The 15,763-nt window shown below is 36.9% G+C and overlaps 1 protein-coding gene across 1 annotated transcript in view; it reads right to left on the bottom strand.

Moving 5' to 3' along the window:
* Window positions 1-14,805, bottom strand: part of tspan33b (tetraspanin 33b) — a 48,582-nt gene extending 33,777 nt beyond the window's left edge. The window contains exon 1 of the mRNA XM_030137012.1: window positions 14,547-14,805. Coding sequence (XP_029992872.1) covers window positions 14,547-14,642 — 96 coding nt within the window. The 5' untranslated portion in view covers window positions 14,643-14,805. The remainder of the gene's footprint in view (window positions 1-14,546) is intronic.
* Window positions 14,806-15,763: the final 958 nt, after the last annotated feature.

Raw genomic sequence — 15,763 nt, 5'->3', positions numbered from 1 at the left:
TACATAGGGTTCCCGCAGGATCTTAGCCCTTTATCGGGAAAGTGAGTATTTTTGGTAATTTTCACACACATTACAAGACAGTGACAGCAACAGTTACAGTGAGTCACAAATCTCAGGTCCAATGTGGTCTACAGGGTCTGTAAGGTCCACCTCTGCATGAACAGTGAGTGTACCTGCTTTATTAGGTACCATGAAGTAATGGTACTAATGTAAGGAATGGTGTTCAAAGGGAGAATGTGGATGTGGACAGGGGTCTGGACCAGCACTTATGGTTCTAATGTTCTAAAATACATGTTCCTTTCACCTTACATGTGTTTTTCTTGTATTTTTTTTTTTTTTTTTTTAATTTACTCCTTGTATTTTTTTTTTCCCACTTACGAATAAGGAGCCAAATATGGTAATTTCATGGACCTTGATTTTCTTATGTATGTATGTATGTATGTATGTATTTATTTATTTATTTGTTTGTTTGTTTGTTTGTTATTGTTTTTATTTATCCATTTTTTTATTATTATTTGAAAAAAACTGCAAAAAAATTAGTGGGTAAAAAAAAAAAAACAGGGCAAAAAATTTTGTGGGGGAAAAAAACAGGGGAAAAAATTAGTGGGTAAAGAAAAAAGGAAAATAAATAGTGGGTTAAAAAAAACATGAAAAAAAATTAGTGGGTAAAAACAAACCAGGGAAAAAATTTAATCGGTAAAACAATAGAAAAAAAATGTAGTGGGTAAAAAACAGGAAAAAAAATTGGTGGGTAAAAAAAAAACAGGAAAAAAATTTAGTCTGTAAAAAAAACGGGGAAAAAAATTAGTGGGTAAAAAAAAACTACAAAAAATTTAGTGGGTAAGAAAAACAGTAAAAAAAAATAGTGGGTAAAACAAAAAAAGAACAGGGAAACATTTAGTGGGTAAAAAATCCCAGGAAAAAATTTAGTGGGTAAAAAAAATGGCAAAAAATTTTGTGGGGGAAAAACAGGAAAAAAAAATGAGTGGGTAAAGAAAACGGGGAAAAAATGAGTGGGTTAAAAAAAAAAAACAGGAAAAACTTAGTGGGTAAAAACAAACCAGCAAAAAAAATTAGTGAGTAAAAAAAAAAAAAAAAAAAAAAAAAGAAAAGGAAAAAAGTGGTGTGAAGCCGAAAGTGAAACTAAACTTTGGATGTCCGACTCCAGGCTCCTATGCCTTTTTTTTTTACTCCGGGGCTTACTCTAAATTTTCACAACTTCTAACCTATATCCACTGGGTCCACTGGGAATGCTGGGCCCCATGAATTAGTCATGTTCACCCCCCCCCCCCCAGCTAAGTAGTCTTAAAAAATATCTTTAAAATGTCTTAAAAATATCTTCAAAGTCTTCAATGTAACTTGTCCAAAACCTGTGGGAACCCTGGTACAGCTGACCCACTGATGCTTCACTAAACAGAGTTGTATTTGAAGTCTGTTTTGCTGTAGGTGGGCTATAGATAATTATTTCTCCTTTGTGCCGTGAACTACAGTAACAGAGAATCTGAGTGGGAGAAAAAGCGAGAGGCGGTGTCTGTGAAGAGCTTAGGGTGTCGTTGATCTGTCTGCTCTTTGCTTAGTCAAAAAAAAAAAAAAAGAAAATACAAGAAAACATTACAGTAGCAAAAACCAAAAGCTCCTACTGTGTAAAATATTGAACACAAAAGAGACGAGGAGAACCCACACTGTGCATGCAATGATGAAGGCGCCAGTATCTCCTTTAATGAGATCTCAAACCAGTGACAACATTCAGGCGCAGATGGCTCTGAGCGCCGAGTAAATGGTGTTACTTGAGGAAGCGTCGCAGGATGCTGAGCCTGTAACCTATTGCAGGCGTCAAAATAAAGCGGTGAACAGGGTCAAAAATAGGTGATATTAGTGTTTTGTTGATTGTCAGTGTTAATTTCCCTCCTTTCGTTGATTGTTTTTCTCACCTTGAATAACCATATGCATGGTTTGGCTTTCATTACCAACCTCCACATTCGCAGACATTCCCCTGGTAACTAATTCCGTCTGCGTATCTGTGCGTATACAGTAGCTACAGTACTTTGTAACCTGTGTAGTTTTTGTTAAACCCGTGCTCAGGTGGCTATTTTTTAGGCCTGTAACAGTACACGAACCGTTTTGGTACACACCTGTTCGGTTCGGTACACAGCTGTACTGAAATGGCACAGTATGTGGAGAAAAAGGAACGAAAGACATTGTTTGATGCAGAATTTTAAATCCGCGCAAGTTCCACACGGACATATTGAAGGACGCGCACATTGACCCAAAATACGAAATAACAGCTGATATAAAGTTAAAAAAAAACACAAATATGATGTGAACCTGGAAGGAAGAGACTGAAGACCCTCCACCATCATTACAGTCCTGTTTGGGATCAGTTCAGGTTCAGGTGAAAGACAACAACGAGGAAAGAGACGTTAATAAGATGGACGTTGTTTGGCCCCGAGGAACTACGGTAGTTCTAAAACACTTACACTAGCTCTGTCTGTCTGTCTCTCGCTCTCTCTCTCACACACGCTGTATAACAGAGGAATAGAACCCGTAGTTGGATGTTGAAAGAATATAAAGTTTCACTTTCGTTTCACGCCGCATTTGTTACGTTAGTTATGGACACCCCCACCCCCCAGCTCCGACCAAAAAAAAAAACCAAAAAAACTCCCCCTGACAAATCCCACCCTGCACGCGCACACGTACACAAAGTGTCCTAAACAGTTTGTTATTTGTCCTAAAATAAATAATTTGGTTAATTTTTTGTTGTCAGTGTTGCTCTTCAGTTTGTTTAAAGAGAATACCAGTTTGTCCTCTTGTTAATGTTGCACTTCATGTGGAATTTTTTTTATTTTTATGCAGAATGTGAACTGACAGAACTGTGATTAGATTTTTGTTTGTTCAAAACTACCTGTCAGAGAAAAGTACAATACTAATGTTTAAAATACATTTAGTAATATTAATAATTTATTTTATTTTCTATTTGATTTATAGCAGCAGAATTATATTCCTGTTCTTCGATATTCAAATTTTTTGTAAAAATTAGGGGAAAATTTTTCAAAAATTCATAAATGTATTAAAGACATTTTGAGGGGTCTTCTTTCTTCCTGTACCGAACCAAAAAAAAAACAAAAAAAACAAACAAACCGTGGCTTTCAAAACCGAAAACATACCGAACCGAAAATTTGTGTACCGTTACAGGCCTACTATTTTTATTTTACTTTTATTATAATTACCTCTGCCAGGAGGTACTGTGATCACTTTGCTTTGTGTTTGTTTGTTTGCGTGTTTGTTTGTTTGTTAGCAACTTTACGGCAAAACTATTACAACCACCTTTACCAAATTGTACCCACAGATAGGCCTAGGCCCTGGGACCAACCCATTCAATTTTGGGCCAAGTAGGCCAAAGTTCAAGGTCACAGCAAGGTCACAAAATCTCAAATTTTCCTATCTCTCATCATTGAGCAATTTTCGAAAATTCATAAAAATTTCAAAACGACTCCAATTAGCCTTCAATTTGATCCACCCGTAGCTTCTAGTTATATCTTGTATCTGGCACAAAATTGTCCATATCCACTGTGGAATGTGGACTCTGTGGACATTTCAATTTAACATTGAAAATCCCATTTACGACACATTTTTCATTAGAACTCAACAAATATTGATTGTAATTTAATATAATTTGACATACACACGACTGGTACCAAGCTTCAACTTTGTACAAAATATCATTCTGCTCCATTTCTCTTCTGTTATGCTCTGTTGACTTTTGTTATTTTTTATCACCATGTTTGACCAAAACTTTTCTGCTGTATGGAACATCCTTGTCTAGTTTAAAGAGAAATAGTGGATCCACATATGCACACCGTTCAGGGTGCTTGGCGGAGGTTTGCGTTCTCTGAACACTTGTTAGGTTATGTTTTCATTGGGGTTTGTGTGTTTGTTTGTCTGTCTGTTAGCAAGATACCTCAAAAAGTCATGGAAGAATTTGGATGAAATTTTCAGGAAATGTTGATACTGGCACAAGCAGCACATGATTAAATTTTGGTGGTGATGGGGGGGTGGTGATCTGTCTTGGCAGAGGTCTGCGCTCTCTGAGTACTTTCCTAGTTTGTTATTTTTTTTCATTTGAGCAATAATTAAATTATGGCTGAAAAGTGTGTTGAAACACAAGCATTATTAAAACATTACTATTATTATTAATGTTTTATTTACTTATTTTTTTTTAACCTAAGTTTAAGTTATGGATGGACTTGGATGAAATTTTCAGGAAATGTTGATACTGGCACAAGGAACAAATGATTAAATTTTGGTGGTGATTGGGGTGGGGGGGGGGATGCTGATCTGCCTTGGTGGAGGTCTGCACACTCCAAGTGTTTTTCTAGTTTTTTTTTCTGTTTTTTTAATAGTATTTGATTGTGTATCAGATATACAAAACGGATGTTGACAAGTATTCAAGTCACTATTACTTATACTTGGGGGGGGGTTATTTGTCTATCTGTTAGCAAGAGAACTCAAAAAGTTACATTTTATTACTTTATATTTGGTGGTGATTGATTACATTTCAATGGTGATGGGGGGGGGGGTTCTGATCTGCTTTTCTAGTTTGTTTTTTTTTTTTTTTTTTAAATGATGTTTGATTATGTATCAGATATACAAAATGGATGCTGACAAGTATTCAGGTCACTATTACTTATATTGGGGCGGGGGGGGGGGGGGGGGGGGGTTGTTTGTTTGTCTGTCTGTTAGCAAGATAACTCAAAAAGTTATGGAAGGATTTTTGATGAATTTTTCAGGAAATGTTGATACTGGCACAATTACATTTTATTACATTACATCTGGTGTAATTGATCACATTTTGGTGGTGATCAGGGGATGGGGTGGGGTTGCTGATCTGCCTTGGTGGAGGTCTGCGCTCTCTAAGTGCTTTTCTAGTTGGATCTGTGGAGGTCTTGAAGATCTGTGTCACATGCTATAATTTGCTATAAAAGCTGTGTAATTTTCCGTTTGGTACCTTTTATGTCCAAACTTGTTTTTTTTTTTTTTTATTTGCTCTGCAGAAATCGTTACTTTAACATCATATGGTATACCTCAGACTTTAGAATCAATAGCCTTGACAAGACAATGGCTGACACAACAGATGCCATCGATAATGTACAATTTCTCCTGAACTGAAGTGTTTTGTAAGATTTTTTATTTTTTCTGAAAGCACATTTTGTTTTTTGTTTTTTCCCCCCTCTGAAGAATATTTTCTTGTTTTGTATGAGTGCGTGTACCTGCAGTGCCATTTGTCATTTTGCCACTGTTATGTGCATATGGGTGGCGATTGCAACTGTGTGTTTGCAACAGGAGACACGCACACATCCAGTACGTACACAAACAGCAAATGTATTCCAGCTCTGTTTCCAGGCTTTTCAAAAAGGATGAATCAGGCTTCTCCCGGTGGATTGTGTGCAGAGGTGAAAGCCAGCTGAACTGAGCCGTGGGGACGCGGGGACAAAGACCTGATGGATTAGGGCTGCAATGTTCACTTCTGAGCCCATGTCTGATAAACAAAGTCAACACACAGGGTCTGACTGTGTGGCTGCTGTGGCTGCGGTTACTGCTGATTCGCTCTAAACACAGTAAGAGAGTGGTACAGTGTTTGCCCCCACACTGTGTTTGTGTAAGAGTGGATAAACAGGGATATGATGGAGGTGTAGCGACTGTGTGGAGCTACAGATGTGATCTGTGTGCTTTAACTCGTAATGTGGCGGGGAAGTGAGGAAGTCAGACGAGAGGCTGAACTGTTTGTGTGAAAGCTGATGAGGGGCAAAGTCCTAATGGATGGTTTAATGGCTACATCAAAGAGTCTCTTGTACTTTTATATCCTTTTCTCTAACAGCTACATTGTCTCCGAACATCATACTCACACTTACTGTTGGGATTCTACTCACAAATCTGACTCCAATTCTCTATCCCCTGCGTTCATTTCATTGGTTGTTACCTTGACCATAAAACAGACCTGAAACAGGATTTAACCCTTTCATGCATACTGGTCACTACAGTGGGCAGCTATTCTACAGCTGTTCTCTTGTACAGGGTGGGGAAGCAAAATTTACAATAAACATTTAGTTGTTTTTTCTCAGCAGGCACTACGTCAGTTGTTTTGAAACCAAACATATATTGATGTCATAATCATACCTAACACTATTATCCATACCTTTTCAGAAACTTTTGCCCATATGAGTAATCAGGAAAGCAAACGTCAAAGAGTGTGTGATTTGCTGAATGCACTCGTCACACCAAAGGAGATTTCAAAAATAGTTGGAGTGTCCATAAAGACTGTTTATAATGTAAAGAAGAGAATGACTATGAGCAAAACTATTACGAGAAAGTCTGGAAGATACTATTAAAGAAGAATGGGAGAAGTTGTCACCCGAATATTTGAGGAACACTTGCGCAAGTTTCAGGAAGCGTGTGAAGGCAGTTATTGAGAAAGAAGGAGGACACATAGAATAAAAACATTTTCTATTATGTCAATTTTCTTGTGGCAAATAAATTCTCATGACTTTCAATAAACTAATTGGTCATGCACTGTCTTTCAATCCCTGCCTCAAAATATTGTAAATTTTGCTTCCCCACCCTGTAGATTCATGGGTCAATATACACGCGAAAAGCTTATAATGTCGAACAGATAACACGCCAATTTACCATCAAAAGTGACGTGCATATTGACGCATTGTCATGATATCACGCTACATGGATTTTGTTTTAGTTCCATATCAGCCAACACAGTGGACACTTATGCACCATCCCATACACTGACATTCATACCATTACTGTAACTGTGCTGTTCTTCATAAACCTGATCTGCACTAACATGTTTGAGTGTAAATCAATTTTCAATTACTAGACTGTAATTAACAGCTTACTTAAACAAAAAAGTATATATATAAATATATATAATCTCCATGAAGTGAGTAATAACTAGTATTAGAGTATGATAAAATGTGAGAAAACATCAGATCTGCTGCATTAAAAATATTATTTCATAGTTTTTACACAGTATATCACTTTCTGATACTGTATTTGAATACACTTTTCTTTGCTTCAAAAATGACACGTAAGACATGGTGTGCAGCTAAGTGGACATTGCATTGGTTTTTTTTCATGCCTAAAGAGGAAAAAATTTTGACTATGATTCTCCTAATTCATGCATGAAAGGGTTAAAACAAAAAACAACAACAAAAAAACAAAACAAAACAAAACTGTTAATTACAGTCTAACAATTAGCAGTTGATTCACACTAAAACATGTTAGTGCAGATCAGGTTTATCAAGAACAGCCAAGTTACAGTAATGGTATGAATGTCAGTGTATGAGATGATGCATAAGTGTCCACTGTGTTGGCTGATATGGAACTAAAACAACAAAACCCATGAAAATACAAGAGAACAGCTGTAGAAGAACTGTCCGTTGTAGTGACCGCTATGCATGAAAGGGTTAAGAATAACAATGAATCAATCATTTAATGAACATTAATCAAACTTACACAGATCTGTGGTCTCCCGAGGTTACAGAGAATCAGGCTCCCTGGCCCAGTGGTGTAATCCAGGGTATATGGGGGTATACAGAGTATACCCACTTATTTTTCAGTCAGTATTGCGTATACCCACTTCTAAATCCCCTTGATGTGCACCATTCAGTATTATCTGCAGCCAAGTTGCCCATTTTTCCCCCGAAGATGGTGAAGCCATGACCCGCCCTACTCTGCCTCTAATTTGGCTAGTACTCTCTGCCTTCACTTATTAGATTGGTTAACTTTAGGCATGAGGACTGATAAGCCAATCAGAGGCAGAGTAGGGCGGGTCATGCCAAGGAAAATATTGCTAACTAGTGCTGGCCATCTCTGCAACCTGACTGGACACCTCAGATGCCAGTGCCACCCCAGTTGCGCATCTCATTGAAAGATGCGCGATTATTAGAAATGCAAATAAGAAAGGTAGAATAAATGTCTTTCAATCGAGTGACACATAGAGAGAATTTACTTTCATGGAATACATAATTCTGAGGTAAGTTTTAAGGTGGTGTCAGAATGAGTCACTGAGGAGAAGAGATTTTGTCACCAATAGTTCAACCATGCATCTAGGCTAACATTATGAAAGGCTAACGTTATGAAAGACTACCCAGATAGCAATTACCTTTGGGCCGGATCCGCATTAAAGCCTTTACATCTGTTTATAGCTTACATCTGTTTTCTGACTTTGGACCAAATCTGCATCTGATCTGTCTTTCAGCTCTCTCTAGCAGTTCCGGAGTTGTGCTGGCTTATGGATTCGGCCCAGAACAGTCTCCCATCACACAAACAAGACTGATTTTCAAAGTTGTAATGCTGATCTGGACCAGAATCGTAATATGAATCTGGACCAGAGTTGTAATACAAATCTAGGCCAACATGATTCTTGTGTATATTCTAGATGTGATTGAACAGAGCTGGGCCAGAGCTGGACCATTTCTGTAGTAGAGCCGTTTCGTGAAGCAGTACCTGTTTTGGTGCAATGTGCGTTTGGATGCTGGGACGGATCTGCCAAACGGTTTCAGGTTGAGTCGGAGTGCAATTCTGTTCCAGATCAGTCCCAGTATCTCTTTGCTATCTGGGTAACGTTATGAAAGGCTAACATAATGAAAGGCTAATGCTATCCTATGTTTGCCTTATATTGAATCCATTTCCATTCATGCAGCTGCTTATGTGACCAGTAAAACCTACAAACTGCTCCTGATCAAGTCATGATAATTTTGTAATAGTGAGCAAATACTACTGATGGATTTTTGGGTAAACTAAATAGAGTAGTCTGACATGTCACTGTTTCTAAAATAGTGCTTTTCTGGACTTCAAAAGAAAAAAAAAGAAAGAAAGAAGCCAAAAATTGAGAGTATACCCACTTCTCCAGGGACCACTACACCACTGCCCTGGCCAACAGACATCTGACATCTGACTCCCTGTCCTCAAGAGCCCTGAATTATCTTTTTCCTGCTTCTTTATACTCTTCTGCAGGGTGTTTTCTTCCTACTCCTAACTTCAGCCAATACCTTCACATGTCACCCACGCTACACCTGACCGTTCCATTCTTTCCCCAGGCCTCATAAACTCTTATCTTTATCCCTAGCCTAACACTAGTCGCTTTTCCATTGACCCTCAAATTGCGCAAATATAACTTGCGCATAAAAATTTACTTAATGGAAAAAAACAATTTCGCCAAAAGTCTCATTTTGCCATCAAAAATTTTTTGTGCTGGCAAGAGGTGGTTTTTCAGGCATAGCACAAATGGTATATCACGCAAAACTGCAAAGGAAAGACCTTTTTTCACAACTAAATTCAGGTGAATTAAAAAAACGGATGATGACGGACGTTGCAACAAGCGAAGAAGAAGAAACATGTCGCAGTATGTGTGGACCAAGGTTATTATCATTGACGAAAACTAATGAAATGGCGAAAACTAGAATTGTAAAAACATTTTCGTTAACTGAAATAAATAAAAACAATAATTAAAAGGAAAAAACGATGACTAACTGAAACTGTATTGTGTACCTACAAAACCAACTAAAACATGTAAAAATTATGGATAAAAATTCCCTTCGTTTTTGTCTTTGTCAGTGTCAGATTGATATGAAATTGATTTATTTTGCTCTAGCAAGTTTAGCTAGCACCATACAGCACTTCACAGTCCGTCACTTCTCATCACTTGCCATTTAGAGTCATCTTCTCATCTCCACTCTACCTGGAAACATGAAGACTAAAGTTGGGAGAAAGCAGCAGAGTCCTGTCTGGGATTTATTTGAATATGATGGTGAGGAAGAGAAAAGATATGACAAAACTAAAAATAATGCTAAAACTAAACTATAAAACTAAGCATTTAGAAAGAAATGAAAACTAATAAAAACTAGCAAACCTACTCTAAAAACAAATTAAAACTAACTGAATTAGAGAAAAAAAAGTAAAAACTAAATAAAACTAAACTATAATGAAAAATCCACAACTATTAGAACTTTGGTGTGGACACACCAGGAAACCCAATCATTTTTTAACCCTTTCATGCATAGTGGTCACTACAGTGGACAGTTATTCTACAGCTGTTCCCTTATATACTCATGTATTTTGTTGTTTTAGTTCCATATCAGCCAAAACAGTGGACACTTATGCATCATCCTAAACAATGAAATTCATACCATTACTGTAAATTTGCTGTTCTAGATAAACCTGATCTGCACTAACATGTTTGAGTGTAAATTAATTGCTTGTTGTTATTAAACTGCAATTAAAAGGTTTTTTTTATTATTATTATTTCGCATAATATGTCCATGAAGTGAGTAATGACTAGTATTAGAGTATGTTAAAATGTGAGAAAACAGATTAGCAGCATTAAAAAAAAAATTATTTCATAGTTTTCAAACAATATATCAGTAAATACATGTTACATACATGCAACATACATTTTGGAACTGCATGAAAAATAGGTTCATAAAAAAAAAATTTCAGTTGCATTCTTTTTTTCATGTCTAAAGAAGAATAAAAACACTCAGGAAAAAAAAATCTTGATTAAGGTTATCATAATTCATGCATGAAAGGATTAATATAGCATGAGATAGAGGGGTAAAATATAATAATAATGAATGTATCTGTAAATCAACACAATATTTACATTCGTTGCCATGTTTATGGAGTGACTTCTCGTGTCATTTTGCGATAATAAATAAAGAAATCATTGCATTTGTGATTTAATGGAAAAACCAACATGACGCACTTCTGTTTTTTCGACATTAAGTAAATATCGGTAAAGTTTTGTGCAGATGTCCAATGGAAAAGCGACTAATGTAGCATCATACTCTTCCCTCTTTCATTCTAAACCCACACTCTACCCTCCTAAAAAGCAAGCTAACCCACCTGTGACACTCTGTCTGTATTTTTCCATTTTACCCTTTGAAACTTGTAACCTTCCATTATCAACATGTCACTGTGACAGGATAAAATGCCTTGTTTTTTTGTAATTTAGGAAGCGCATTATTTCTTTGAAACGTTATTCATAGGTCATTGATGGATCTATTTGTTCCCAGGTATTATTTTAGTTTTATATAAATTGGTACAGGTTCAGTATAATTACATTTATATTTAATTAATAAGGGAAAATATGGGTTTATATAAATGTAATACTACATTTAAAATTGTTATTAAAATCTATACATATTTTGTTTGAAAATCTAATGCATTTACAAAGGTTTTATTTTTAACGAGTGATATACTGTTTTGTTCGGTGTTTAATATCTGATCGATTCATACTGTCTAGGAGGAAGTTGTTGTGCGCATATTGCGTCGTTGAGTTGAGTGTTGTAATGGCGGCTGTTGAATAAATCACGGATGAGTGAGAACACGTATTGAGTTTGTGGTCTTTTCAATACCACATACAGCGCAGACATCGTCCGGGCAGAGAGCGCAACATCACACAACTTTGAGCATATCAGTAAAATACAAGAATCATAGCTGTATCATATTACATTCAAATTACAAAACATCATGATTATAACATATTGCATTCTAATTATATAGTGCTTAGGTTTTTTATATGTGCTTCAACTGTATAATTCGAACATTACCTGGTGTAATTTTGACTTTTTGTTATAAATAATCAGGACTTTAAATGGCTGCGCTGAAACTGCATGCTGCGGTATATTGAACATAAAACAGCTCGGGGGCTTTTGGGAGAGAAAATACACAGCACGCCCAGTTCCAGAGTAGCAGCAGGCGTGCACAGTTTCCAGGTGTTTTATAGTTCAGTATGAGTCAGTGTTCAGCTGATTTGATAAGAATGCTCCACTCAACATTTGCTACAGTGATGCATGGGCAATCCATTTCTCCATATATAACTTCAAATAGGTACCAGTAGGGAGGCCGGTGCTCCTGGTGTTTACAGCCCTGGATATTATCTGAATTATATTTCTTCATTTATTATTTATGGGCTTTTTTTTTTAGTTTGGGGTTTGCGTTTTCCCTCACTGAACCTTAGATTTTCTGTTTTCGTCTTGCTTTTTAGAAAACAGCAACTACTAATTTATATGCTGAGAAATAATAAGAGAAGTGTTCTTGGGCACCACAACAGCTGTGGTTTCTGTCAGGACCACCTTCCACTTCTGCAACAAAATCCTTAACCCTTGTGTGATGTTCAGGTTTTTGTTATTCAGACATTGTTTGTGGGTGTTGTGGTCCCGCTGCATTTGTGGGTTTTTAATGTTAAAATACTCAACAGATGTTTACTTCATCCCAATTACAAGCAACATATGTATGTTTAAGATTTACCTTTTGCCTTTGCTAGATAGCAGGGGTGTAGAATTGCGTAGGGACGCTAGGGACACGTCCCTACCAATATCCAGCCACTACTGTGTAGTCCCTATCAATCCAACCGCTGTCCGTTGTGTTTAGTCAATGATCATGGCACACAAAGGGTTAACAGTCGGTCTCTGCTAGAAGTCCCGCCTCTAATGTAAATATCGCTCTCCGATTGGCTCTTTGGTTTTGCTAACATACATGTGATTGGCCGTCCCCGCTGTCACTCCATCTACTTGTAAAAGGACTGCTAACATAAGTTTACAATATATTTGGCATTTGTTCTGCCTGGGTCGTGTCAGCTAGACAGATTTGAATATCAGTGGTGTCACTTACATGTACATTTGTACATGTGTGTGTTTGCATGTGTCCGCGCGCCTGTGCATGTGTGCACCTGTGTGCTCGGTAATTAGGATGTAAAGGATGTCAAAGAAAAGAAAACTGGACAGAAGACACTTCTTTAGGAGTCAAAGTGTAAGTTAGTTCAAGGGCATAGAACTGTAGAGGCTTAACACAGATACTGAATAAAAGACATTATTTAACCCTTTCATGCATAGTGGTCACTACAGTGGAGAGTTCTTCTCCAGCTGTTCTCTTGTATATTCATGGGTTTTGTTGTTTTAGTTCCATATCAGCCAACACAGTGGACACTTATGCACCATCCCATACACTGACATTCATACAATTAGTGTAACTTTGCTGTTCTTGATAAACCTGATCTGCAGCAACATGTTTTAGTGTAAATCAATTGCTAATTGTTATTAGACTGTAATTTACAGTTTTCTGAAACAAAAAGTTTGTTTTGTTTTTTTTGTTTTTTTGGAATATCCTCCTGAGACCCTACAATGCATTTTGTCCTCTACAGGGGACAAAAGTTTGACAGTTTAACTTAAATGCTGTCCATTGCAAAGGACATTCCATTAAAAAATCAATCAATAAATAAAAATGATTTTAAAAATGTATCTGAAAAAACTGTTGCATTATGCAGTTTCCAATCAAGACAATTTTTTTTGTGTAAAAAAAAGCTAAAATTGTCAATTTCCTGGGTCTCAGGAAGATATTATCTTCATGAAATGAGTAATAACTAATATTAGAGTATGATGAAATGTGAGAAAACATCAGATTAGCTGCATTAAAAATGTTTTTATTTCATAGTTTTCACACAGTATATCACTTTCTGATGATGAGTTTTAAATATATGCTTCTTTGCGTCAAAAATTAAATGCATGGTGTCCAGCTGAGTGGACATTTTTGTGACTCCATGAAAAATAGGTTCAGAAAAAAAAATATAAAATTCAATTGCATTGCTTTTTTCATGCCTCAAGAGGAATAAAAACACTCAAGAAAAAAAATATTGTCTAAGGTTCTCATAATTCATGCATGAAAGAGTTAATGCCAAACAGAAACACTTGTTAAAGTTACTTTACTTATTATTTTAATGCATACCTATGGAAGAGCAACTGTTTAAAAAAACACGAAGAAAATTTGTGGGGAAAACCTCAGATTGTAAATGTGATTCTAGATGTGATTTTACTCATATTTTTGGGGAATAAATTACATGCAATTATTGAAAGTAAAAGCCTTTTTTGCTCAGGCAATAACTGTACCATCAAACTGTATGATCACTTTATCCAGAATCTGTTCATATGTCATGCATCAACATATTTTTGTCAGGTGACAAACAGTAGAGAGACAGGAGGAGGTAGAGGAGGAGAGGCTGAAAATTCACAGGTGAGGTTAAATAATGTTGGCTATGTTAATCATGAGAATAAAATTGCAGAATGCATTAAATTCTTGTATTGTCTTTAGATATTCAGATAGGCATTATAAACTTGTCAGTTACTGAATTTTTTTTCTGACTATGATTGTTTGCTTGTTTGATCAGCTCGACATGATGTGAAATTATGATTGCAAATGCAAAAAAAAAAATCAACTTTCTGGAGTGCTGCCTTGGAGCACTTTGTGTCCCCACCTATGTCAAAATCAAACCTACTCCCTTGCTAGATTGCATTTATGAATTAAAGTGCTACCCAGTTTTTGTTTTTTTTTTTTTTTTAATAAATGTAATATAATCAAGATATGAAAGGAAAAAAAATCATGAAAAATAAGTACTCACCATTTTTCTTTTAATAAAAAATGAAAACAGGTCCCACAGACCCAAACACCATACAAGGCTTAAACAGCACAACTCTACTCACCCAAAATAGGAAGCTGAAGAAGAAGAGAAAGTATCTGATCCAAGGGTTGATAAAGGAGAACGTCTCGGCTCGGTTCAGATTCAACTTCCGGTCCATTGTTTGGTGTTGTTTACAGTTTGGTATGTAGAGTTTGTAGGGTAGTTTTTAGTCCAAAACAGTCTGTAGATCCAGCCCCACCCTGGAGATACTGTGCCGCCATGCGAATCCTCAGCTGTGAGGAGGGGGTTGTCCACAGGGTAGGTGTCAGGCTGGCTAAAAAAAGGGGGACTACCAGGCTATGACGCTGCCCCGCCACGCTGGTAGGGCCCAGAACTGTCTATGTAGGTTGGTGGGTTGGATTACACAAAAAATATCTCTGGCTGACTGCAGCTGAATGGCCTACGAGCTTTGCAGTATTGTCAGCCCATGCACACACTCTGTTGCCTAAAGCTCCTCCATCCTGCTTCATAAGCCTGCAGCTTTAGTACCTTTTAGCTTCATTTTGTGTATTGCTCGGAAAAGCTGAATTTTAGTGCACAAATTGGAGCTTGAAAGACGGATGCACCCCTGCAAAGAATAAGGCAGAATGACAGTTGACAAAGGCTGGACAATTATAGTTTTGAGAGGAAGAACATCTAATGTAGTTAGATGTCTTGAGGCGGTTTGCTCTGTTTCCGCTGTGCTCTGTGTTCACTTGAGTGAATCTGCTGAATTTCAGCCAAACAAGGAATAAACAAGCCAAAAAATGTAACGTACCCCCTCCATAAAACTCAACTGATTATCATTATCATTATTACGGATTACCTTGCAGTGGTAGATCGTCTTTCAAAGTGACTCCAAGTGTTATCCAGGGATAGATGCACAAGTATGGAGAATAAAATTACAGAACTATAAAGTTAATTTAAATCTGTAAGATGCATCTATCATCTTGTAATTCAGAGCTATAGTATGAACTGTCCTTGGCAGCAGGAATGCACTACTGTGAATGAATACTTAATCACAAGGTTTTTATTTTGTATTATCATTTCGTTATGCGCCTCCTGCGGAGTGACAGAAGGACGCAGAGGTTCCCTGAAGCATCTTGATACCTTGCCAGAGGCCACAAAGTCTTAATCAGACTGATGTCTTTTTTAGCACCAGGTACCACTTTGACATTAGTCCCTTCATTTGAAAGGATTTGGCCTTCCAAATCCACATGGTACGGGCTCGACTCGACTCCACCTTTTTGCGTTTCCATT

This window comes from Sphaeramia orbicularis, chromosome 6, assembly GCF_902148855.1.
Source record: "Sphaeramia orbicularis chromosome 6, fSphaOr1.1, whole genome shotgun sequence".
Classification (NCBI taxonomy): Eukaryota; Metazoa; Chordata; class Actinopteri; order Kurtiformes; family Apogonidae; genus Sphaeramia; species Sphaeramia orbicularis.
The sequence above is the reverse complement of the archived record's forward strand: the minus strand, read 5'-3'. Positions and strand labels throughout refer to the sequence as shown.